The sequence below is a fragment of the Podarcis gaigeae genome (assembly GCF_964106915.1).
Source record: "Podarcis gaigeae genome assembly, chromosome: 8".
Taxonomy (NCBI): Eukaryota; Metazoa; Chordata; class Lepidosauria; order Squamata; family Lacertidae; genus Podarcis; species Podarcis gaigeae.
The window spans coordinates 23,531,402-23,555,335 of NC_139684.1; the positions used below are offsets into that span (position 1 = coordinate 23,531,402).

The following is a 23,934-nucleotide window of genomic DNA, read 5'->3' on the forward strand; positions in this document are numbered from 1 at the left end:
GCCCCACCCCACACTGGCTCTGTTCTATAACCTCAAGAAAGGCAGTGTGTCCTTGAACTGTGATAAAACCTCTCTCTTGCCTGGATAGAGGGCAGAGAGGGCATCCAATCACACTTGCTTTTGCCACTCTCACCACTAGCACGAGACCCTGGAAGGCTGTCCACAAGGAGAATATAGCCCCAGGCTGAAAAAGGTCCCTCACCCCTGGTCTAGGATCTACAACAGGTAAAGGGAAACCTTTGGCCACACAGGTGTTTTGGATGAACTACAACTCCCATCACCCCTGGCCATAGCCCATGCTTGCTTGGGCTGATGGGAGTTGTAGTTCAGCAACATCTGCATGGCCAAAGGATCCCCTCATGTGGTCTGAATACAGAGTCCTGGCTTAGATTAACCCCCACTTCCCCCAGCAAGTATTACAAATAGCCTTGGGGGTCGGGGTGGTGTGGGGGAGATAAGGAAGCTTATCTACACGGCAGTGTTAGAAACTGAGATATCAAAGCTAGGAGCTTAATGGCACCTTGCACCTAGGTTATGGGCGCAACAATGTCTAGGTGCACTTTTTTATAGCAAGAATACAAAGCTGAAAATGAATGAACTGCAGCTAAAATATTAGGTTCATTTTTCACATGGTCTGGTCCTTCCCCTGCCCACCCCCCTAATATTCTTAAGAGGGTCTCTTCAGAGAATAGCTGGAAGTGGGGAGGCAGAAAAAGGTCCTCTTTTCCTTCCGCTCTGCAGTTTTATTCTGAAATCTTAGGCACAGTACAGCGCCCAGCGCTCAGAAACTGCTTGCGCTAATGAAATTCTCTGTCACAAAATGCGCCTAGAACAATGGGAGTTTTGAACACTGCTACAAGGGCTTGCGATTTTTTGGGAAATTACTTTGGCAGAGAGAGAGAGAGAGACTCACAGGTTGCAAACCTCATTCTGCACAAACCCCATAGAACAGACCCACAATGATGCAAGAGTTCATTTTGACGAGACATGTTCTGTAAGATGTCTTGGCAGATTGCACCCCGCGTTTATTATGTGGGGAGATGCAGGAAGGAAGGGGGACGTTGCCCTTTAGATGATCTGCCTCAGACGCCCCCCCCAACCCAACCCCAATGTCTTCCTGGTGGAAAAGCAGTTGCATCCAAAATCGTTCCATTACACCACATTTTCTTTCTTTTTTTAATTGCCCCCCCCCCTTCCAGGATCAGCCACTAGTCTCAAACATGCATCGTTGCAAAGGGCGATTTGTTCCAGGCAAGACCTTTCCTTTCCATTTTAGGTCTGTAGGCGGAGGCAGGAGGGTTTCGGGGTGATGCAGGTGGGGGGCACACTTTTCCCCTCAGCACCATGGAGCAGAGCAAACCCCTGTCCTTCACCCCCGCCCCCCCAAAGCCAGGAAGAAAGGTTTCTGGTTCTGGGCAATAAATACAGCAGGCCAAAGAGGACAATGACAACGTTGAAAAATAAAAAAGACAATCCCTATTGGAACTTTTAAATATTTTTCCTTAAAAAAAAATCTGTTTCCCTTTGAAGCGTCTCCCAAGCGGGGCAACCCCGAAGAAGCGGTCTCTGGGCCCTGCTCTGGCCACGGAGTCTGCTCTGCCCACGTCACCGGCAGGTGTGCATCTCTGCCACGCGGTGGCACTGTTTACACTTGACAAAGCAACACCAGTGGAACTTGCAGCTGCACCGCTCCACCACCTCCACCTCGTCCGTGTGGAAGCCTCGGCCGCAGCACATCAGCTCGCAGCCGTCGATGGCCTTGGAAGTCTTGTTGCAGTGCCTGCCGCTGGTGCCCAGGACGCCGTTCCTCAAGTCGTGCTCGCAGAAGTCGGGGCTGGAGTCCAGGTAGACCAGGTCCTCGTCCGTGTGGGGCTTGAACTGGGAGTTCTTGGGGACTAGCACCTTGGTGGAGCCCACCTTCCGCTGCTCGACCTCCGTGGCCCCGTCAAACTTCTCCTTCAGCACGTTGCCCACCTTGCGGAAGGGGGGCATGGCCTTCCAGCAGGTCTTCACCTCGCACGAGCCGGACACGCCGTGGCACTTGCACTCCACCCGCATGTGGTTCAGGATGGCCTGGGTGGAGAAGGAGCAGAAATTCATTTCCAGTCATACCTCTTGTTACATCCGCTTCATGTTACTTTCTTTCAGGATACGTCCCACGGCGACACGGAAGTACCAGAAAGGGTTACTTCCGGGTTTCGCCGCTCGCACATGCACGCAAAATGACATCACACACATGCACAGAAGTGATGAATCGTGACCCGTGCATGCGCAGATGCAGGTTGCATTCTGTTCATGTTGCGAACGGGGCTCCGGAACGGACCCTGTTCACAACCAGAGGTACCGCGGTACTTACAAACATGTTCCTTTCTTCCTTTCGTTCTTTAACCCCCCCCCCAAAAAAATAGAACAAGACATGAACAACAAAGCAGCAAACGATGACAATGAGGACATGCCTGACATTTGTGACTTCTTATGTCAAGGCGGCATGGCCAGCCAGGGAAGCTGAATGTTGGGAGATTCAGGGCAGGTTCATTCAGCGAATGGTTCAACAGCAGAACCTGCTCCTGCAGGTGGCAGTGATGACCACCAGTTTGGATCAAGAGAGGATTAGACAAATTCATGAAGGGCAAGGCTAGCAGTGGCTGCTAGTCACAATGTGCTGCAAGCCGCCCAGAGTCTCTAGGGAAACCCAGCCAGATGGGCGGGTTATATATATATAAATTATTATTATTATTATTATTATTATTATTAAATCGGCTGAATACCAGTTGCTGGGAATTGCAGTTGGGCAGAGTGCTGTTGTGCTCAGATCCTGCTTGCGGGATTTCTATCAAGGGCACCTGGTTGGCCACTTTGAGAATAGGATGCCTGACTAGTTGGGCCTTTGGCCAGATCCAACAGGCTCATCTTATGTTCTCAACTGTCTTTAATTGTTGTTGTTTTAAATTATATATGAAACTGCTTTTATTGCTAATGGGTGCAGTGGGTGCAGAATGCCGCGGCGAGACTCCTTACGGGGTCCTTGCTGCGAGATCACATTCACCCGGTGCTATACCAGCTGCACTGGCTCCCAGCGGAGTACAGGATCAGGTTTAAGGTGCTGGTTTTAACCTTTAAAGCCCTATACGGCCGAGGACCCTCGTACCTATGGGTCCGCCTCTCCTGGTATGTCCCACAGAGGAACTTAGTCTGCAAATAAAAACATCTTGAAGGTCCCAGGCCACAGAGAGGTTAGGCTGGCCTCAACCAGAGCCAGGGCTTTTTTGGCTGTGGCTCCGATCTGGTGGAACGCTCTGTCACAAGAGACTAGGGCCCTGCGGGACTTGACATGTTTCCGCAGGGCCTGCAAGACAGAGCTGTTCCCCCAGGCCTTTGGCCAGGGCACAGCCTGACCCCCTCTCTCCTCCTGTAATCCTCATAGAACTCTAGCCTGATGGTTGCCATCAATTTGATTTGAATTAATTTTATAATGAAATGATTTTAGAATGTTGTATTATTTTGTTGTTGTTAGCCGCCCTGAGCCCGGCTTCGGCTGGGGAGGGCGGAATATAAATAAAATTTATTATTATTATTTTGTGTTTGTGTGAAATGGATTCAAGATATTTCATGTAAAGAGATTCGTAAACTGCAAACACTTTAGGATTTTGAGGCAGGTGACACCCACTACCCATATGTCAGTGGGAGTGGGATGGGGGAAGTACTGGGGGGGAAAGTGGGGGAACTCAACATGAAGCTTGTTTGTTTATTGAGGCCCAATTGCAGTGGCATACCCCCCCCACACCGGTAGTGTCTGATTAATAAATTCAAGCAGACAATGTTCTGGATTAGAAAGGGCCACAACTTTATTGATTACAGATATCGGTGGATTTTTGGCTCAGGCATTGGGTGTATATCTGTTCCAGTCCCCCAGACACCCCAAGTTCCTGCTTAAAAAAACAAAATAACCATTGATGGTGGAGAAATGAACTATACCAAATGTACTGAGAGTAAAAGTTAGTCCACATCTGGTAATGCTTCTCCACGGAAAGACAGAAGACACCCCCAAAACATGGCAGCTATTTTCGTTTCTTGCCAGTTCTGCAAGCTTTTTTAAACATTGCATTGTTCATTTTGCCATGAGTGACATGGTAGGGCAACGCAGTCTTAACCGACCTGATGCCCTGCCTATGTGTTGGACTACAATTCCCATCAGCCATTGCTGGCTGGCTGGAAAGCTTTGGGGCCCAGAAAGAGAAGAGATGATTCAAACGCACAGAGGAGGGCAACACAGAGTGTTCATTCCTCCTCTGGCATTTGAAAAGGTTGACCAGCTGTTCCCCATGCATTCAAGTTTCTCTCTGCAGATTTAAGGGTTAGAAACTTGTTCTCTTCCAAAAGACAGCAAGCACAGGAAGCCGTGTGTGGCAGCCCCACTCCCCAGGAAGCAAGATGTACAACCCTTCTGTTCTTACCTTCCTCCCAGCTTCGTTGTTATGAAGGTTCATGAGCGCCCTGCTGGAGGAAGCCCCTTTGCTCCTCTCCCTGACGTCAACGAAGGACTGAGAGAAGGCCACTCCGTAGGCAATGTTGTCGGAACAGCCGGACCACTGGAAGCCTAGAGCAAGGAGGCAAAGGAAAACAAAGGGCAGCACTTAAGTGGGGAGGACAGCATGACTCATTCCACAGCGCTTCAGCCCAATTGGAAGACAGGGACTCCCTCCCTCTTTCTCCTCTGGGAAGCTACAGGGCAAGGGTGGGGGAACTGAAATGGGCCCCCCAGGCCTCTATCTGGCCCTCAGGACTCCCCCAGGCAACACCTCCTGTCTTCAGGAGACGCCCCATAGAGGCCTTGCTCTGTGCACACCTTGATGCTTTTACCTGTCTTAAATGTGTCCTTGAATTGTGACACTGCCCCTTGCATGCCTAGGCATGATGGAAGTTGCAGTCCACCAACAGCAGGGGAACCAAGTTTGAGAAAAGCTCATCTACGCTAACAGTGGCCTTCCAGATGACAATAATAATTTTATCATATATATGCTGCCCATCTGACTGTGTTGCCCCAGCCACTCTGGATGGTTTCCAGCAAAATAGAAAAACACAATAAAACATCAAACATTAAAAACTTCCATATTCAGGCTTGCCTTCAGATGTCTTCTAAAAAGTCATATAGTTTTTTATCTCTTTGACATCTGACAGGAAGGCGTTCCCCACATAGCAGGCACCACTACCGAGAAGGCCCTCTACTTGGTTCGCTGTAACCTCACAGTGAGGGAACAGCCAGAAGGCCCTCGGAGCTGGACCTCCATGTCTGGGCTGAATGATTTGGATGGAGATGCTCCTTCAGGTATACTGGGCTAAGGCCATTTAGGGCTTTAAAGGTCAGCACCAACACTTTGAATTGTGCTTGGAAACGTATTGGGAGCCAATGTAGGTCTGTTAGGACCAGTGTTATAGGGTCCTAGCTGCCGCATTGTGGATTATTTGTAGTTTCCAAGTCACCTTCAAAGGTAGCCCCATGTAGAGCGCATTGCAGATATCCTGGAATACCAACTCCCACCAGGTCTAGCCAGCATAGTCAGTGGTGAGGGCCGATGGGAGTTGTAGTCCAGTGACATCTGGAGCAGGGAAGTTGGAGAATTCCAACGGAGGTGGCAATGAGGGCAGAAATTGCCAGTGTTTGCTTCTTTTGTCCCATATCCAGAAAGGAAATAAGTTGGAGTGAACAATAGCCCGCATCTGCTGTTGCTGTCGCTTTCAGTCTGCAAAACAACACATAATTGCTGTTCCTTTGCACATGCAGGGATTGGGGTGGAGTAGCACAACAGCAACACCATTTACATAAGCAGTTACATAAAATACGCTATTTGGGCACAGCAGACAGCACAGCAAACAACGCAACTTTGGGTGGAATGGAAACAGTGCTGCATGCAACAAACTTGGCGCAGAGCGGGAAACGTCCTGACGTACCTGCTCTGGAGGGCTGTCGAGTGCCCACCCCTTCAGTGGTCCTTCCTCCACCCCCTGAACTCCCACTCATGTACTTACCCTGAGGGCTGACCCCATGGACCGTGCGGTCGCACCCGCATTTGTCGAGTTCCCCGCTGCTGCATGCCCTCGTCACGGCAAAGGCAACACCAGCGGAGGAAATTGCATACACAAAGGCGGCCTCCCGCGTCCCTGGTGGAGAAAGCAGAGAAGAAGAATAGAATTGTGGCATTGAAAAGGGACCCAAGTTATCATCTAGTCCAGGCTTCCTCAAACTCGGCCCTCCAGATGTTTTGAGACTACAATTCCCATCATCCCTGACCACTGGTCCTGCTAGCTAGGGATCATGGGAGCTGTAGGCCAGAAACATCTGGAGGGCTGAGTTTGAGGAAGCCTGATCTAGCCCAACCCCCAAAAGAGGCACGAGTTAGCGCATAACCTGTGCTTGGGTGAGTGGAACTCAGCAGTGTTTTAGGGGACAAACCTACACATTACACAGATCTGGCCAAATGGCTCGTTGCTCTGCACAAGCCCTTCACCAACCTGGTGCCCTTCAGATGTGTCGTACTGATAGGAGCTGTAGACCAGAACATCTGGAGGACAGCAAGCTGGCGAAAGCTGTTCTGCACAAAACCTGCTTGTTTATCTGCTTCTCTCTCTGCTTGCTGTTCATCTTTGCATTGCTGTTGTTGGGAGAAAGATCCACAGCCCCCTTCTGAAAACAAAACAAAGCATGGCGGGCAATGGTCTTCCTTGCACAAAGATGCAGTTCATGGGTAAAACTGAGGTTTATTTATTTACTTAACCTCAGTTTTACCCATGGACTGCATCTCTGTGCAAGGAAGACCATTATCAGGTGAATTGCTCCTAAAAGGCACTAGAACTTCAGTCTACTCAAAAAGACAACACTACCCAAACCTCTGAGTTCATTGGCTCCTTAATGAGCAAACAAAGAAACCAACAACAACAACAACCACCACCACCACAACAACAAATTTATACCCTGCCCATCCGGCTGGGTTTTCCCAGCCACTCTGGATGGCTCCTAACAGAATATTAAAAACACGATAAAACATCAAACATTAAAAACTTCCATAAACAGGGCTTACCATGGGCCCCAGATTCTTAAAGGTAAAGGTAAAGGGACCCCTGACCATTAGGTCCAGTGGTGACCGACTCTGGGGTTGCGGTGCTTTATTGCGGGTCTCGCTTTATTGGCCAAGGAAGCCGGCGTACAGCTTCTGGGTCATGTGGCCAGCATGACTAAGCCACTTCTGGCGAACCAGAGCAGCACACGGAAACACCGTTTACCTTCCCACCGGAGCAGTACCTATTTATCTATTTGCACTTTGACGTGCTTTCGAACTGCTAGGTTGGCAGGAGCAGGGACCAAGCAATGGGAGCTCACCCCGTTGCGGGGATTCGAACCACCAACCTTCTGATCGGCAAGTCTTAGGCTCTGTGGTTTAACCCACAGTGACACCCGCGTCCCTATGATTAGGAAGTCAAATAAAACAAAGTCAACAAATGACCATTCTATTAATTATCAAATCACTTTGCTTTTATATCTTCGAAGGATGGAAATGGTGGTGGTAGAATTTTTTCTTCCGACACTATAAAAAAAGTGAAACTCTGCACCTGCACACAAATTATTTAGCAATGAAACAGCAGCCTCAAAATGCAGTTGTATTGTGGAATATTCGTATACAGAGGTTCCGCAATGGCAAAGGAAGTGAACTCTTTATTTCTGAGGCTCCTAGTTCATTCATTAGTATTGCAGCATCCCTTGTGAACTAGGGGCAGCTGGGGCTCATCAGCCTAGGAAGGTAGCTCATCTAGGAGAAGGGAAACTCTGATCTGAACCGCCGCTGCCTCGCCTGATATCTTCGGGAGAAGAAAAGGCTACGGAATAAACCCGACACAAATCGGGAGTGGACTCCCTAAGACGGTTGGATGGCACCTTGTACGCCTCCTTCCGGCAACTCCTGCAGCCAAGCTGGTGCCAAACATATTGCACTGCTTTCCTTGGGACCACATTAGTGAGACCGAGAGTGGGTTCCCGAGAGTGGAAGCCCAGGACCTCCACGCTTGCACCCTGGGGAGGTCACTTCGACGTTGCTAACATGGCAGTTTGACTTCACCCAAAGAGGCGCACTCCATCGTCTCTACACCACAAGTCAGTGTGGTGTAGTGGTTAAGAGAGGTAGTCTCGTAATCTGGTGAACTGGGTTCGCTTCCCCGCTCCTCCACATGCAGCTGCTGGGCGACCTTGGGCTAGTCACACTTCTCTGAAGTCTCTCAGCCCCACTCACCTCACAGAGTGTTTGTTGTGGGGGAGGAAGGGAAAGGAGAATGTTAGCCGCTTTGAGACTCCTGAAGGGGAGTGAAAGGCGGGATATCAAATCTAAATTCTTCTTCTTTCAAGACAGATGGATGTCAACAACAATACCTTGTGAGCTGCTTTTTCAGGCCAGCCCCTTTTCGAACCTTAGGTCTGCTTTCACTCCCGGCACATTCCCATTGACACGAGGTGGGGGTGGGCAATGCCGACCGCTTTGGGAAACCAGTGTTCTGACAGTTCCTAACTCTGTTAATTGCTAACTCTTAAACCAGGGGCCAGCAAACTTTTTCAGCCAGGGGCTGGTCCACTGTCCCTCAGACCTTGTGGTGGGCTAGACAATTTTTTTTTTTGGGGGGGGGGGGGAATGAACAAATTCCTATGCCCCACAAATAACCCAGAGATGCATTTTAAAGCGCACATTCTACTCATGTACAGTGGTACCTCGGGTTACATACCCTTCAGGTTACATATTCCACTAACCCAGAAATAGTACCTCAGGTTAAGAACTTTGTTTCAGGGTGAGAACAGAAATCATGCTCTGGCAGCGCAGCGACAGCAGGAGGCCCCACTGGCTAAAGTGGTCTCAGGTTAAGAACAGTTTCAGGTTAAGAACAGACCTCCGGAACGAATTAAGTACTTAACCCGAGGTACCACTGTAAAAACACGCTGATTCCTGGACCGTCCACGGGCTGGATTGAGAAGGCGAATGGGCCGCATCCAGTCCCTGGGCCTTAGTTTACCTACCTGTGTCTTAAACCTTTCCTTTCTACCATGGTTCCAGACCCAGCCTGTATGCTTACTTGCTGCGTCAGTATTTGAACCCGTGCGGTTCCAATTAAAGCCTAGCAAGGAAAATTAAACACACACACCCCTGTCCAAAACTCCTCTCAGTAGAGTCCAAACTCCTCTCTAATACTCTTTCTGCTCTGCTCCCAGGCTGGGAACTTCTACCAAGCCAGGCTGAGAACTCCTCTTATTGCTTTCTCTCTGCAACTTTGCAAAAGCAGGGGGTGGAGGAAGAGAAGAAGAAGAAGAAGAAGAGGTGAAGCTATGTTGGTGGCTGTGTGTGTTCTTCTTTCTACCTCCCCCCCCCAGTCACCCTCATGTGGGTAGGTGCATGCGGGTGGAATTAACGAAAGAGGAATATTGGTTTAGCAGTTCTCAATTATGTCTTGCAACACTCCGTCCCTGCCAAGGGGTGGTTAGACTGGAACAGACCCTTCTGTCTTGGAAGATCCTGGCACAGGCTCCACCAAGAGGCCTTTGCTCCATTCTCACAGCCCCAAACAGCCAGCAGGGAAGGACACAAATGCCCTTTAACACACACACACACACACACACACACACACACACACACACACACACACCAATCCCAGAGCCTCAACAGGAGAGAGGGGTGTTTGAGAAGGGGGGTGGGCGCAGAGAAATAAAACGTCCCGGCGGTCAGGACGGCTCAGGCACCAGAGACTCAAAGCAACCGAGCGACCTCTGAGTTAATCGAGGTTAATAGCAGGCCTAGCGTCCGTGGGTTTCGCTCTGTGGCCGCCCGAGAGGGAGACGACTTCACTCGCTGGTATTTCTGGCATTTCCAGGGCGAAACCTTTGCAAGCACAAATCTGCAGCCCTGCTCTGAAGACGGCCAGAGGAAAGTTACCATATTTTTCGCCTCATAGGGCGCACCTAGTTTTTTTTTTGGGGGGGGGGGGAAATAAATATTTTTTTTTATTTCCCCCCCCCAGGTGCGGGGCTGGGGCAGGGAAAGCCCAAGCTTCCCCCGACCCCAGCCCCCAGAACAGGCTGCTATCCGGAAGCCTAGGGAGACCGGAGCGACTTCCCGCCGGTCTCCTCAGGCTTGCGGATATCTGCCCGAAGCCCAGGGCGTGCTCTGCTATGCTCCCTGTGTTTCGGGCTGCAGGCTGGGTTGTTGTTTTGTGTGTGTGTGGTGTGTGTATGCAACTGAGCACCTGAAGGATGCCCCCAAACCAATCCCAGACCTTAATCCTGGGCCTTTGAATCCTTGTACAAATTCATGGGAGGATGAAGGGTGTGATTTGGTAGCTATCAGCTGTGCCGGTGAAATAGAACCTCCAAATCCAGGTGCAGTCTACCTTGGAATCCAGAGTGCTGCAAACAAGCAACCGGAGGAGTCTGCTGCCTTCATGCCCCACTTGTGAGCCCCTTTCCCAGAGGACCCTGCTTGGCTGCTGTATCTAGCGCACCTGAACTACGAGACTCCTGAGCGGGGGTGGGGTGGGGTGCTATCTTGTGGCCCCGCATGTGTTGCTGGACTCCAATTCCCACCAGCCTCATTCAAGAGGGACAATGGCCGGAGATGCTTGGATATTAACCCTGCCTATCTTCAACTTTTTAATGCATAGGACTCCAGCAAAACTTTGCCAGAAGGAAATAACAAATTCAGACAACTGCTGGAAATGTGGAAGTAAAAATGCAAACTTAGTACATATCATGATTAACTGCCCGATGATAAGATCATTTTGGTGCGAGGTGAGGATATATATAGCAAGAGTAATAAAAAGAAATTGTTATTTAGGGGATTTGAATTTAATTCTAAATTATATACCGAAAACGTGGGAGATTACAAGGGGTAAAATAAAAATAAAAATGGATGTACCGTGCCATATTAGAAGCAAAGAAACTTGTTTTTATGAATTAGGAGAGCCGCAAAAAGATCCCATTGAGCACATGGATTGACAATATGGACAGACTAGTTACATACAAACGAATTGCATATCAAGATTGCAAGTTAAGAATGGATAAATATGAAGAAATCTGGAAGGAATACCTAAGCGATAAGGCAGAAAGTGGTGGGAAGTAGGGGGAGGAGAAGTGGGGAAATATTGTCAAAAAGGTGTAGTTATAGGTATATCAGTACTGAAATCTGAATTGTTAAATTGTGTTATTAGTGTTATTGTGGTTTTTGTTGTATGTGTTTTTTGTGGTTGCTGTTTGTACTGAAAAAATGATTAAATAAATTTTAAAAAACACACCTTTGTAATGCATAATGCTGGGATGGTTGGTCAGTTACGTATCCTATGCATTGAATTGCATTATTTATTTTTTTAAAAAATGATTTTAACTGTGTATCACCACCTTGAAGGCCAGGGTGGGGAGTGCGGCGCTTTGGCCCGAAAGCCTTTATAGAAGTATGCCTCCCCCCTAATACATATAAACTTTCCCCCCAATCTTCCTATGCCCCAGATGCCTGCATCTCTCCTAATCAACCTGCTTCTTTAAAGTAGGATAGCTGTTGCCTGAGTCAGACCATTGCTTAGAGCTGGGCGATATCAGCTTTTCAACATTGCGGTGCATCGCCAGCCAAACATCACAGATATACCGCAATGCTGAAAAAACAAGATACATGGACCTCTGCCTTAGTGACACCGGATGAAACTGCCCTAGTTCTCACCTCAAGGCAATTTTACCCAGGCTTGCAGGCTGGGATAATGCAGTTTGCTCGCACTGCTCAGCTGGAGGGTGGGAAGGCCCCGTCCCCCAGCTGAGACAGCCCCAGAGCTCTCCTTGCTTATGTGTGAATGGCAAGAACATCAGGGCTCCTTTAACTACTCACTGTGAGGTGCAGCAACCACACTCTCCCTAGCTTAGCAGTTTCACAGAGCTCCCACCCTGCTGCCAGCTTGTGGGAGCCAGCACTGGGCTGGGGACTCCTGTAACTGCTTGACTGAGGCAAGGGCAGCTGCACACTCCTCAGCTGAGCAGTTTAAAGATACAGAGGGAGGAACAAGCTATGTCAGCAGCTCGCCGATACAGCTTGTTTCTCCCTTTCCGTCGTATGAGGGCAGAGTGTGATGGCGGTTTCACTCAGCGATATATCACTGCTGAAACCGCCGCCGCTTCTGAGTCCCTCTGCTAGCAGCGCTGCTGGAGGAAGGAACTCTCGCAGACACTGTTCGCACAGGGAATCGGGAGAGGTGGCGAATTCCCCAGCGATATACAGTGGTACCTCGGGTTACATACGCTTCAGGTTACAGATGCTACAGACTCCGGTAACCCAGAAATAGTACCCCGGGTTAAGAACTTTGCTTCAGGATGAGAACAGAAATCATGCTCCGGTGGCGCAGCAGCAGCAGGAGGCCCCATTAGCTAATGTGGTGCTTCAGGTTAAGAACAGTTTCAGGTTAAGAACAGACCTCCGGAACAAATTAAGTACTTAACCCGAGGTACCACTGTACTGCTGAGTGAAACCGACATCGTGGTCTGCTCCTCATACTGGTCCTGGGCGATATATTGATGTATCACCCAGGCCTACCATTCGTCCAGCTATTTCGTATTTTCCACACTGACCGACTGCCACTCTCCAAGGTTTCTGGCAGGGGACATTTCCAGCTCTACCTGGAAACAACAGGGATTGGCCTGGGAGCCACTGCAAGCAAAGCAGATGCTTTTACAACTGTGCCATGGCCCTTCTATTAAAAAAGCAAGACACCGATCCTCATGATTCTGAGAAAAGCTTGCTTAAATAGGGAGACGCCTCGCACCAAGGAAGACCATCAGGCCCATCTAGCTCACCGACTTGTGACAACTCTCCAGGGTTGTTGAACAGGGGTATCTCCCAGCCTGGGGATTGAACCCATAACTTTTTGCATGCAAAGGGGAAGCTCTGTCACTGAGCTATGTCCCTCCCACTACCCAGGGAACTTTCTGCATGTGGCCCAATGCACCCAAAGGGGGGAAACCTCACCTTGTGTCACCACTTTCCCAAAGACTGGCAGGCTGTCCAGCATGGAGCAGTTCCAACGGCGGTTGCGGAACTGGAACTGGCACTCCTCAATGGCCAGCTGTGCCCCCCGGCGCACCGAGTCCATGACCTCCAAGTTCCTCTTGCACATCTGCACCTGCCGCTGGATCAGACCCTTCAGCTTCTCGCAGGTCTCTTCCTCAGAGATACTTCCCACAGAAGACAGCTTTGCCAAATATCTGCTAGGACGATATGGGGGTGGGGAGAGAAGGGAGGAGGAACAAGGACAACAATGAAGTGAGCAGTGGATACCAGCCACCTGACAGCAAAACCAGTAGCCAAAGGCCAAACTGCAGGTTCATTGCATTTTTTTATTTTTTTTGCACTGAGCATGCAGGTTTAAGAAATGCAAATAGCAGTAGGGGTGTAAAGATCATTTAACCCTTTCCTCCATTGCTGTGGCCCAACGGCTTTGCCTACAGAAGGTCTCAGGTCTGATCCCTGGAATCACAGAATCACAGAACTGGAAGGGCACCCCAGGGGTCATCTAGCACAAACCCCAGTAATCTTCATGGAGGAGTGGGATATATATACTCTGAAGTGGGGGCAGAGAACCTTTTCAGCTCCACGGGCCAGGAGCATATCAGGATCGGCCTCCAGAGGCCAAATTTGACAAGTGGGTGAGGCTGCTCAGCTGTCAATCAACTGATGTCCCAAATGACATCAGGTGCAAGGTGCTCTGAAGTCCTCAAGTTTTTTTTTGGTTTTTATTTTTGCATGGAATCTTGCAAAACTGAGCAGGATTCAAACCCTGGCCCATCAGGTGTTGAGCAAAAAAGAGGTTAAATCCTGATGTGTTGGCTGCGTGCCCCATCTGTTCCCTAAGGGGAAAAGGTGCACACATCCAATGCAGGGTTTAACCTTGCCCTCCTGCCCATCAGATGGCATCACAAACCAAGTGAACTGATAAGCAGGCGAGGTTTGTGGTTTCTGACAAGTGGCCTCAGGGCTTTCCAAGATGGGCCCATGGGATGGAGGTACCCCATCCTGCCAAAGGGAGTTATAGCAATAATGATCAGAATTGCAACAGACAGGAAGGGTTCATAATCGTTGCTGCAATCCTGATGAAAATCCCTTATCTTGCTTGCTTTGTGGGGAGAACCCCTCCCTTCCCCCCTTCCATATCTGTTGTGATTCTGATACTTATCAGTATAGCCCCTGCCTCATCTGATGCTCTTTTGCATCCCCCCCCCAACTTGCACATTAAATGCAAAGGCGCCATAACGTCACGTCTGCTTTGGCCCCCAACTCTTGTCCATACAACTTCATTCTCTTTCATATACAACCCATATTTTGCTCAAAGAGCTCCCCATGGTAGCTAGCCACATAAGATCATTCAAAACTCTAGTAAAATACATTGGAAATAACCATGAAAAGAAAAGAAAAATCCACAAAAATGAAACAGCAGCCGTGGCTACTCCATCTCTGACCCTGTCTCCAAACGCTTAGTGAAAAGAAGCTGCCTCCACCAGCTTTGAAAAGGTTAAAATAAAAGTGAGTCACATACATCACGTTGCCTAAAGAATCCTGGGAACTGTAGTTTAACCCACACAGAGCTACAACCCCCAGCACTCTGATCAAACTACAGTTCCCAGGGTTCTTGAGGGGAAATGATGCGCTCTAAGTGTGCTTGAAATATATGGGGGGTGTGCAGCCATCTCACATTTTGCTGCTTAGCATGAAAGAACATAGGGAGCTGCCTTAGATGGAGTCATCCTGTTAGTCCATCTAGTCCACTAATGCCTACACTGACTGGCAGTGGCACTCCAAGGTTTTGGGCAGGGGCCTCACCCAGCCCAGCTAGAGATGCCGAGGATTGAACCTGGGGCTCTTTTGCTTGCAAAGCGGGGCCCTGCCACTGAGAAACAGCCTTTCTGCACTGCAAATACATGCACAGTGGTACCTTGGTTCTCAAACGCCTTGGTTCTCAAATGCTGAAAACTCGGAAGTAAGCGTTCCAGTTTTCAAATGTTTCTCGGAAACTGAATGTCTGATGCGGCTGTCGGCTATTGTTTCCGGAGCACCTGCACCAATCAGAAGCTGCGCCTTGGTTTTCAAACATTTCAAAAGTCAAATGGACTTCCAGAACGGATTAAGTTTTGCACTTTTGCTATTTATTTTGCATTTTTGGTTTCGAGGCTTTTTCGGTTAATTTGTTTTTGTGACTGTGTGGAACCCAGTTGAGCTACTGATTGATTGACTGTGTGACTGCGGAAATGGATAAAAGCCCCCCATCCAAACAATGACTATCATCAGCGCAGGTAAGAAAAAAAAATATTTTAATTTTTATCATCTACAATATTGTCTTATCTATTTTATAGTACAGTACATTGATTATTGCTTTCATTTTATGGATCAATGGTCTCATTAGATAGTAAAATTCATGTTAAATTGCTATTTTAGGGGTTGTTTTTTAAAAAGTCTGGAACTGATTACAGTGGTGCCTCGCAAGACGAAATTAATTCGTTCCGCAAGTTTTTTCGTCTTGCGAGTTTTTCGTCTTGCGAAGCACGGTTTCCCATAGGAATGCATTGAAAATCAATCAATGCGTTCCTATGGAAACCGCCTTCAGACCAGGTCCGGGGACAGTCTGTCCCCCGACCTCTTTTGAAGGCTGGGGGGGGGGGGGACAAGGGCTTTTCTTCCCACCCCCAGCATTTTAAAAAACCCCGGGACAGCGGAGGACTTCTCCGCTGTCCGGGGCGATCTTAAAATACTGGCGGGCGGCAGCGAAGCCTTCGCTGCCGCCTGCCAGCATTTTAAAAAACCCCGGGACCTCTTCTGAAGGCCGGCGGGGGGCGAAAGTCTTTGCTCCCCCCTGCCTGCCTTCCCGGGACAGCGGAGACTTCTCCGCTGTCCCGGGCGATCTTAAAATGCTGGCGGGCGGCAGCACCCAGTGCTTGCAGTTGCCTAACAGCAGGGCCGGCTCTGCAAAGAGTTCTCCATGGGGATGGGCACCTGACCAGTCACCCCAAAAAGATTTCATCAGCTCCCCACTCTTAAACCATTACTGTCACAAGAACGAAAGAGAAGTTCTAAAAGCAAAGATTACGATAACCACCCACCAAGGAAGTGGATCACTGTGAAACCACGACAATTTCTTTTTGACAAATAAACAGTTGCAAATTGTTTTATTGCATTTTCATTCTGCCGTTCCCCCGCACGCCACTGAAAAAGCTCAAGCTGACATACACAGTTCCTCCCATTTCGCCCTCGCAACAATTCTGAGAGGTAAAGCGAAGCCCTAAATGTATGACTGGCCCAGCATCACCTTGGATGGGCAAGCACTTGAACCCAGATCTCCCTGATGCTAGGATGACCTTTTGCTGCTTACCGCTTAGCGGTAATGATTTATTGGGCCAGAGATTTAGGATATAGCATAGATTTGGAAGATTGGCAAAAAATATGGAATGAAAATTTAAAGTTTACAGCATGTATTACGTTAAAAGAAAATGTGATGAAAATGGTTTATAGATGGTATATGACACCAGTTAAATTGGCAAAAATGTACAAAACCAGTAACAAATGTTGGAAATGTAAAGAGAAAGAGGGTACATTTATTCATATGTGGTGGGAGTGCAAGAAAGTGAAGGGGTTCTGGGAAATGATATATAACGAGTTAAAGAAAATGCTGAAATATAGCTTTGTAAAGAAACCAGAAGCCTTCTTACTGGGAATAACCAAAAATCAAATAAATAAGAGAGACTGTAAACTTTTTCAGTATGCAATAACAGCAGCGAGAATATTGTTGGCCCAAAAATGGAAACAAGAAGAATTAGGAGAATCAGGAAGATTGGAGAACAAAACTAATAGTCTATGCAGAACTGGACAAATTAACTGGGAAAATCAGACTTCAAAGAGACCATAAGTTTTTGGAGGACTGGGGAAAATTTAGAGAATATTTGAAAACTGTATGTGAGGAACACACAGTGCTAGTGTGCTTTAAAGAAGCTTTGTAAAAAATAAGGAATATTGCAAGAATGTAAATGAGGATAATTTTTTTTTTTTAAATTTAAAGGCGATATTACAATTAAGGAATGCGAGGATAGAAAATTAATTATGGATGATTGTCAGAGGAGTTGAGGGAAGTTCAATAAGCTAAAATATGTGATGTGATCTGTGGTATGAACAGAGATATTATGGAAAAATTCAATAAAAATCTATTTAAAAAAAAAGGATGACCTTTTAGGTCACCCTTGCCTTTCCCCCCTGTGTAACTGTTTCAACGTACTGCCTGGAGAGGTCTGCCAGAATCCTGCACCCTGCTTGCGTGGAAGTAAACCCCACTGAACTCAATGGGACTTACTTCTGAAGAGCTGTGAACAGGATTGCACCATGAGCCAGGAAGCGCTTTGTGGATGCCAGGAATCTCCCCAGCAAATTGCCCTCGCTGCTCTGCTTCCTAACAAATGACTGTCATGAAATAAAAAAGGAAGACTAACACCAACACCATGGCACTCTTTTAATCCAGGGATGGGGAACCTCACACCCAGGAGCCAAATGTGGCCCTCCAAACCTCTGTCTGGCCCTTGAGAGTCTCAGCAGGCCACACCTTCTTGCAACCCTGCATTTCATTCTTCTGGAGTGTTTTCTGCCTAGTTGGAAGGTGTCCTTCAACTCTCATAATGAAAATATCATTCCCCACCAACCTTCTCCATCCCTCTTTCTCCCCCCTCTCTTTGCCCCCAACGTCTAGGACAATAGTGTCTCATACTGAATGTATACAAACTGAAAAAAAAGACTCTATGGCTTGAAAGTGGAGACGCAATACAGTGGTACCTCGGGTTAAGTACTTAATTCGTTCCGGAGGTCCGTTCTTAACCTGAAACTGTTCTTAACGTGAAGCACCACTTTAGCTAATGGGGCCTCCTGCTGCTGCTGCGCCGCCAGAGCATGATTTCTGTTCTTATCCTGAAGCAAAGTTCTTAACCCGAGGTAGTATTTCTAAGTTAGCGGAGTCTGTAACTTGAAGCGTATGTAACCTGAAGCGTATGTAACCCGAGGTACCACTGTATGTACTTTCTCTTGTTTATTTGTTTGTTTTGTACCACAAATCTTTAATAAAAAATAATGCTTATTGCTTCCCTCGATAAAGAGAAGGAGTGTGTGTAGAAACTAGCTTAGGTAAAGGTAAAGGGACCCCTGACCGTTAGGTCCAGTCACGGACGACTCTGGGGTTGTGGCGCTCATCTCGCTCTATAGGCCAAGGGAGCCGGAGTACAGCTTCCAGGTCATGTGGCCAGCATGACTAAGCCACTTCTGGCGAACCAGAGCAGCGCACGGAAACGCCGTTTACCTTCCCGCCGGAGCCGTTCCTATTTATCTACTTGCACTTTGACGTTCTTTTGAACTGCTAGGTTGGCAGGAGCAGGGACCGAGCACTGGGAGCTCACCCCGTTGCGGGGATTCGAACTGCCAACCTTCTGATCGGCAAGTCCTAGGCTCTGTGGTTTAACCCATAGCGCCACCGCGTCCCTTAGAAACCAGCTTAGTGTACAGAATAATATTTGCATCCATTGCTCCACCCACTTTGGGCCTCTGCTGCTGTCTACCACTGGCATGTGGCCCTTGAAAGGTTGCACAGAAAGGGATGTGGCCCCCGGGCTGAAAAGGCACCTCAGCCCTTGGCTAGTCAACTCATTTCATGGGCTTCATTTTACAAAGCAGAAATAGACCCAAGCTTCCTACTTCCTCTTGCCACGGGATAGTGGCCTGACTCAACTCGAGTTCAAATAGCTGTTGCAAGAGCTAGATGCTTTTGCAAACACATCACCCAGCTTTGAGCACTGGTCCATCGCTGTTCAAGAGCTTCTTTTGCTGGTCTTGCCAGTTCCCCTTGTACTTCACCACTTTGGGTGCTAGAGGGCGCCAGGATCCCTTCCCCCGACATCCCACAGGCCCCAGAAGTCAAGTGGTGTAGCATTTACGTTCCACCCCGAAGCATGCAAAAGAAAGTGTATCTGCACGACACACTCCTGTCCTAGAATGCCACTCCTTAGCATCGTGCACTATTCCACACTGCGCCGCTTTCAGCGCTCTGCTGGTTAGGAAGAAATTCAACTCCGTCCACATTTAAAAGCAAAGCTACTGAATTTACACTTTCTGAAACAACACACAAAGAGAAATGCACACTTCTAAATGCACACACCTCCAGACTTTGCAGTGCAGTTCTCCAGCCAGGTAATGCATGCAAAAATATATAGGCAACAGTCAAGTGTGTGTAAAAATGCATATATTAGTGAAAACGGCATTGGAAAATGCATTGGGGCACATTCAGCTAAACTGGTGCACTAGTAGAAGCCACAGCAAGGGCTCTTGCTAGTGTGGTGGGGATTTTCCCTCTCCTCCCCTCTCCTCCCCCCCCCCAAATCTGCTCTGGAGAGTCAGGAGAAGCCCCAGAACCGCACACAAGGGATTGTTCTGCCTGGCAAGCACAAATTCTTCTGCTAATGGAACAACCAGAGGACTATGACACTCAAATCCTCCCATTACATTAGGGAAAATTGCTTTGCAAAACACGTGTATAATTACTCAAGCTTGCATGCAAACATGTGTCCGTTAGGAGGAATCCGAACCAAGTTGCTGACGAATATTTTGTGAGGACCTTATCCCTCGCCCCCTGGTCTTTTAAGCGCAATCCAGTGTGGAAACATAAAGAATGGAACTTAACAGCGGAGAATTGAACCTGAAACGGAGAGATTTCACTTATCCCTAGCTGCTACTGTACGCAAGATGTACACATGGGCTTCGAGGTATTCCCTCCTCTCCCTGCCTCTTCTCCCTCTCTCCTCCCCGCCCCCCCCCCCGGCCTGGGAGCCTGCTGCTCTCCGGAGCTCAACAGCTGTCCTTTGTCTCTCCAGAATGGAGAGGGATAGGACTTGCCCAGTCAGGGCTGAGGAGTCACAGTGTATCCAAGGGCTATTAGGAGAAGCCAAAGTGGTGGAGAGCCGGCCAAAGTCAGCAGAGCGAAGGACACTGGCTGCCAGCGCTGGCTGCCACAACCCTCCCTCAGCACGGGCAGCGTTCTGATCACCAGAGGCTCCCTCAAAACCACTTCCCTCCTGAAGGCCAGGCTGAGCTTTTCCTGGCTCCCTGCTCTCTTCACAGAGTCAGGCCTTTCAACCACTGGGCAAGCCAGGCTGCGCCGCCAGGAGAAGCTCAAGATTTGGGCAGAAAAATAGAAGGCCCCATATAGTGTGAGGCCCAAGTTACTCGAGAGGCTGCCTTGCTCCTTACAGACCCAGGAAGTGACAGGGGAGAGTCCCTCCTTTGTCCCCTCTGCCACCCCCCCAAGACTGGAAGCCCGCCCAAATTAACTCGGTGCAGGGCTTTCATCGTGGCTGCCCCCGTATCTCTGCTGTGGTTTGTGCTGATTTTTTAACCAGCCTTTCAATTGGGGTTTTTTTCCCGGGGGGGGGGCAATGTTTTCGTAAGCATTTGCAGATGATTTCCTGGTGTTTGTGTGGAGGTTGCTTTGAGACTCATGTAGAAGACTCCTTAAGCTAGTTGATTACAGTGGTACCTCGGGTTAAGTACTTAATTCGTTCCAGCAACCTGAAGCACCACTTTAGCTAATGGGGCCTCCTGCTGCCGCCGCGCTGCCAAAGCACAATTTCTGTTCTCAAGCTGAAGCAAAGTTCTTAACCTGAAGCACTATTTATGGGTTAGCGGAGTCTGTAACCTGAAGCGTATGTAACCTGAAGCATATGTAACCCGAGGTACCACTGTAATGAGAAGAAAGCTGATTGGCAACAATGCTTGCATCCATCTGACACCATGAGGTTGGCACAGACTGGCAGTAGTCCTCTGGTATTTCAAGCAAGCAAAGGACATTCCCAGCCCTGCCTAGAGATGGCCATTGGGGATTGACCCGAGCTCCTTATTCCTGCTAAGCAGATGCCCTTGACCACGGGGTCCCAGCCCCAATTGAAGCCTTTTGCAGACTAACCCACTGGGGACTGGGCACATCCTGTGGGGTCCCTGAGGCCCCAACCACCTCCAAGTCTCTCTCTCCTCTCTTCCAAGCCAAGCTGGGTGGTGGGGGAAGCAGCCTAAGGAAAGGCCTCTTCCATGTTTGGTTGTGAGTAGAAGCAACTTTGGATGGAATGGGACCAAGCCAGAAGAAGCCTTCAAACGACAGGGAGCTTAGTCCATCCACCCATCGACACCTTCTGTCTGCCTGACTTGTTTGCTTTAAAAATAAAAATAAAAGTAACTCTTGGGAACCGTTGCTCTTGCTCTTGCAGCCAAACATGGAACAGAGGAATCTGGCTTATACTGAGCCAGACCCTTGGTCCACCTAGCTCTCAGTATCACTCACTGGTTGTGTCTCTCCAGAATTCCAGACTGGGATTTCTCCCAGTCCTACCTGCAGATGTTGGGGATTGAAGTTGGGACCTTCTAGACCTGTAGAGTTGGAAGGGATCCTGAGGATCATCTGGTTCAATCCCCTGCAATCCAGGAATATGCAGGTGTCACTGGGATCGAACCTGCAACCTTGGCATTATCAGCACCACACACTAACCAGCCAAGCCATCCGGATGCTGTATCCACAGCTCTTCCTCAAACATGCTATGGATTCTCCCCATTCCAAAGCCCGCCACCAAACAGTAGCCGTTCTCTGCTGGCTCCAACTATACTCTGAACTGTGCATGGCCCACCCTAGAAATATCTCCATTCCTCGCTCTTGATGGTGGCTTTCCTGACTGTTCTGTAGCCGTAATGCCCACCAGAAGCTGAAGAGGCAGCAGCATTCTGTGCACCCCTGACTTCCCTTTCCACAGGGTCCATATTGATCTTCCTGGCTGTCGGAGGCGTCAGAAATTTGTCAATTTCACATAAGAATCTGGTGGCCTCTTTTAAGGTGGACATACGGACCGGCCATGCTGAGTCGTTGCGCACTGTCAAGTTCATCATTACTTACTCTAACTGGTAGCAGTTCTCCATGGTCTCAGGTCACCTGCTGCTTGGCCCTTTTAAACAGCAGATGCTGAAAACTGAGCCTGGAAGACCTTCCTTCTCCAAGTTACAGCGACTCCAAATGGAGCAGCTTGGATGCAGGAATGCTTTTCAGAGATATAACTCATTTTTTCTGGCAAAGGGGTTTGTTTCTCTTTTTGCTGGATATTAGGGGTGAAGGAGAAATTCAATTTAGTTTGTATTTTTTTAATATATATATATATATTGGCTTTTGAATTCCAGTCATACCTTGGAAGTCGAATGGAATCCTTTCCGGAAGTCCGTTGGACTGCCAAAACATTCGAAAACCAAAGTGCAGCTTCTGATTGGCTGCAAGAAGCTCCTGCAGCCAATCGGAAGCCCTGTCGGACATTCAGCTTCCATAAATAGTTTGCAAACAGGAATAGTTACTTCCAGGTTTGCGGTGTTCGGGAGCCAAAACACTTGGGAACTAAGCTGTTCAAAAACCAAGGTACGACTGTATTATTGATCCACATAGACCAATAAGCAAAAGCAAAAATTCAATAATATGCCCAACTAAAGGCAGGTGTGGGAATCAAAAACGTATCAAATAATAATACCCGATCTAAAATCATGACAACTGTATTTCTCTAGATGACACAGGAAGGGAATTCAGTTTGCATTTAAAGGCAAACACTCTAATTTGCACTTTCTGAAACGACATGCAAAGCGTCCCTTGAAACCCACACTTCTTGGAATTTTGTAAGGCAGCTCTCCAGCCCCAAGCAGCATGTACACAAAAACACCTACTATGGTAAAGTGTGCCTATAGAGGCCTATATTCATGGGGGGAAACACATCGCATTAGGAGAAATTGCTTTGAAATGATGTGAACATTAGGCAAAATTGCACACAAAAAATTGTGTTTCTCAGCAGAAATTCACACTGTAATGCCGGTGGTGTCTCACAATTTTTAAAAAATGCAAACTGAGATAGAAATGTGGAGAAATGACCTTAAGAGTGGAGGAAATGAGAAAGAGAAAGAAGTCAAAGGGGACAGTTTTGCCCATCTGTACTGTATATGCACCATCAGCAAGCAGTCACAAGACTGGACCTTCGGAATGCCAAAATCTGGCTCACGGCTCTTTTGGCAGTCCTCTTCTGCCCATGAGCAACCTGCCGGAAATCCCAGATGCCCCCTATTGCCCAGATGGGGAACTTCAGCCTTCTAGACATAGTTGGACTAGCCAGCATGGCCAATGTATGACCAAAGATGCTGGAAATTGTAGGCCAAGTGACACCTAGTGTGCCACAGATTCCCCCCCACACTAGCTGTGTCCTACAGCCTCTGCAGTCCCTTTCCCAAGACCATGTTGCAAGCAGCATAAGATATCCCCAGCGGCAGCAGTAAGAGGTGCCAGGGAAGCATGGGAGAATTCCACTTGGCAATGGACAAGAGCGCCCGTTCAAAGGCCCAAGATATTTCCTAGATCTTTCCAGATGATGGGAGCATCCGAAACTCAAGCGGAGGAGGAGCCCTTTCAAACGTTTCCAAAACAGATTCTCCCGATAAGAGCCTTCCCAAACAAACACTTATTGCGGCTCCAGAGGATGAAAATGAAGATAAGGCGTGTGGTTTCAGCGATAGAGTGGAGCGTCATGGCATCAGCTCTAGAAATACAGCTGCCAGATGTTGCTCCTTGCAGCTCACACCAGTCCCAGGTGCCCCAGAGACTCTAAATAGGTGCCCCAGAGACTCTAAATGCATCCCAGCCACGGACCCAAATAGCCTTACATTTAACTCATCTGGTCACCATAGATGACCAAGGATTCTCTGAAGGCATAGTGTATATTGAGCATGGAAACCAGCCTTGTAAATTAAACCTGCAAAAGTTACTAGCCCATAACCCACCCACCCCTTTTATTGATAT

General features: G+C 48.4%; 1 protein-coding gene across 2 annotated transcripts in view; it reads right to left on the reverse strand.

Annotated features, from left to right (window-relative positions):
• Positions 1 to 1,000: 1,000 nt before the first annotated feature.
• The window catches only part of WNT4 (Wnt family member 4), a 53,949-nt gene continuing 31,015 nt past the window's right edge, over positions 1,001 to 23,934 (reverse strand). For both annotated transcript variants that reach the window (XM_083752787.1, XM_083752788.1), the window contains exons 2-5: positions 13,029 to 13,264; positions 6,028 to 6,159; positions 4,455 to 4,597; positions 1,001 to 2,073 (exon numbers count right to left, since the gene is read on the reverse strand). In XM_083752787.1, coding sequence (XP_083608913.1) covers positions 1,606 to 2,073; positions 4,455 to 4,597; positions 6,028 to 6,159; positions 13,029 to 13,264 — 979 coding nt within the window. In that variant the 3' untranslated portion in view covers positions 1,001 to 1,605. The remainder of the gene's footprint in view (positions 2,074 to 4,454; positions 4,598 to 6,027; positions 6,160 to 13,028; positions 13,265 to 23,934) is intronic.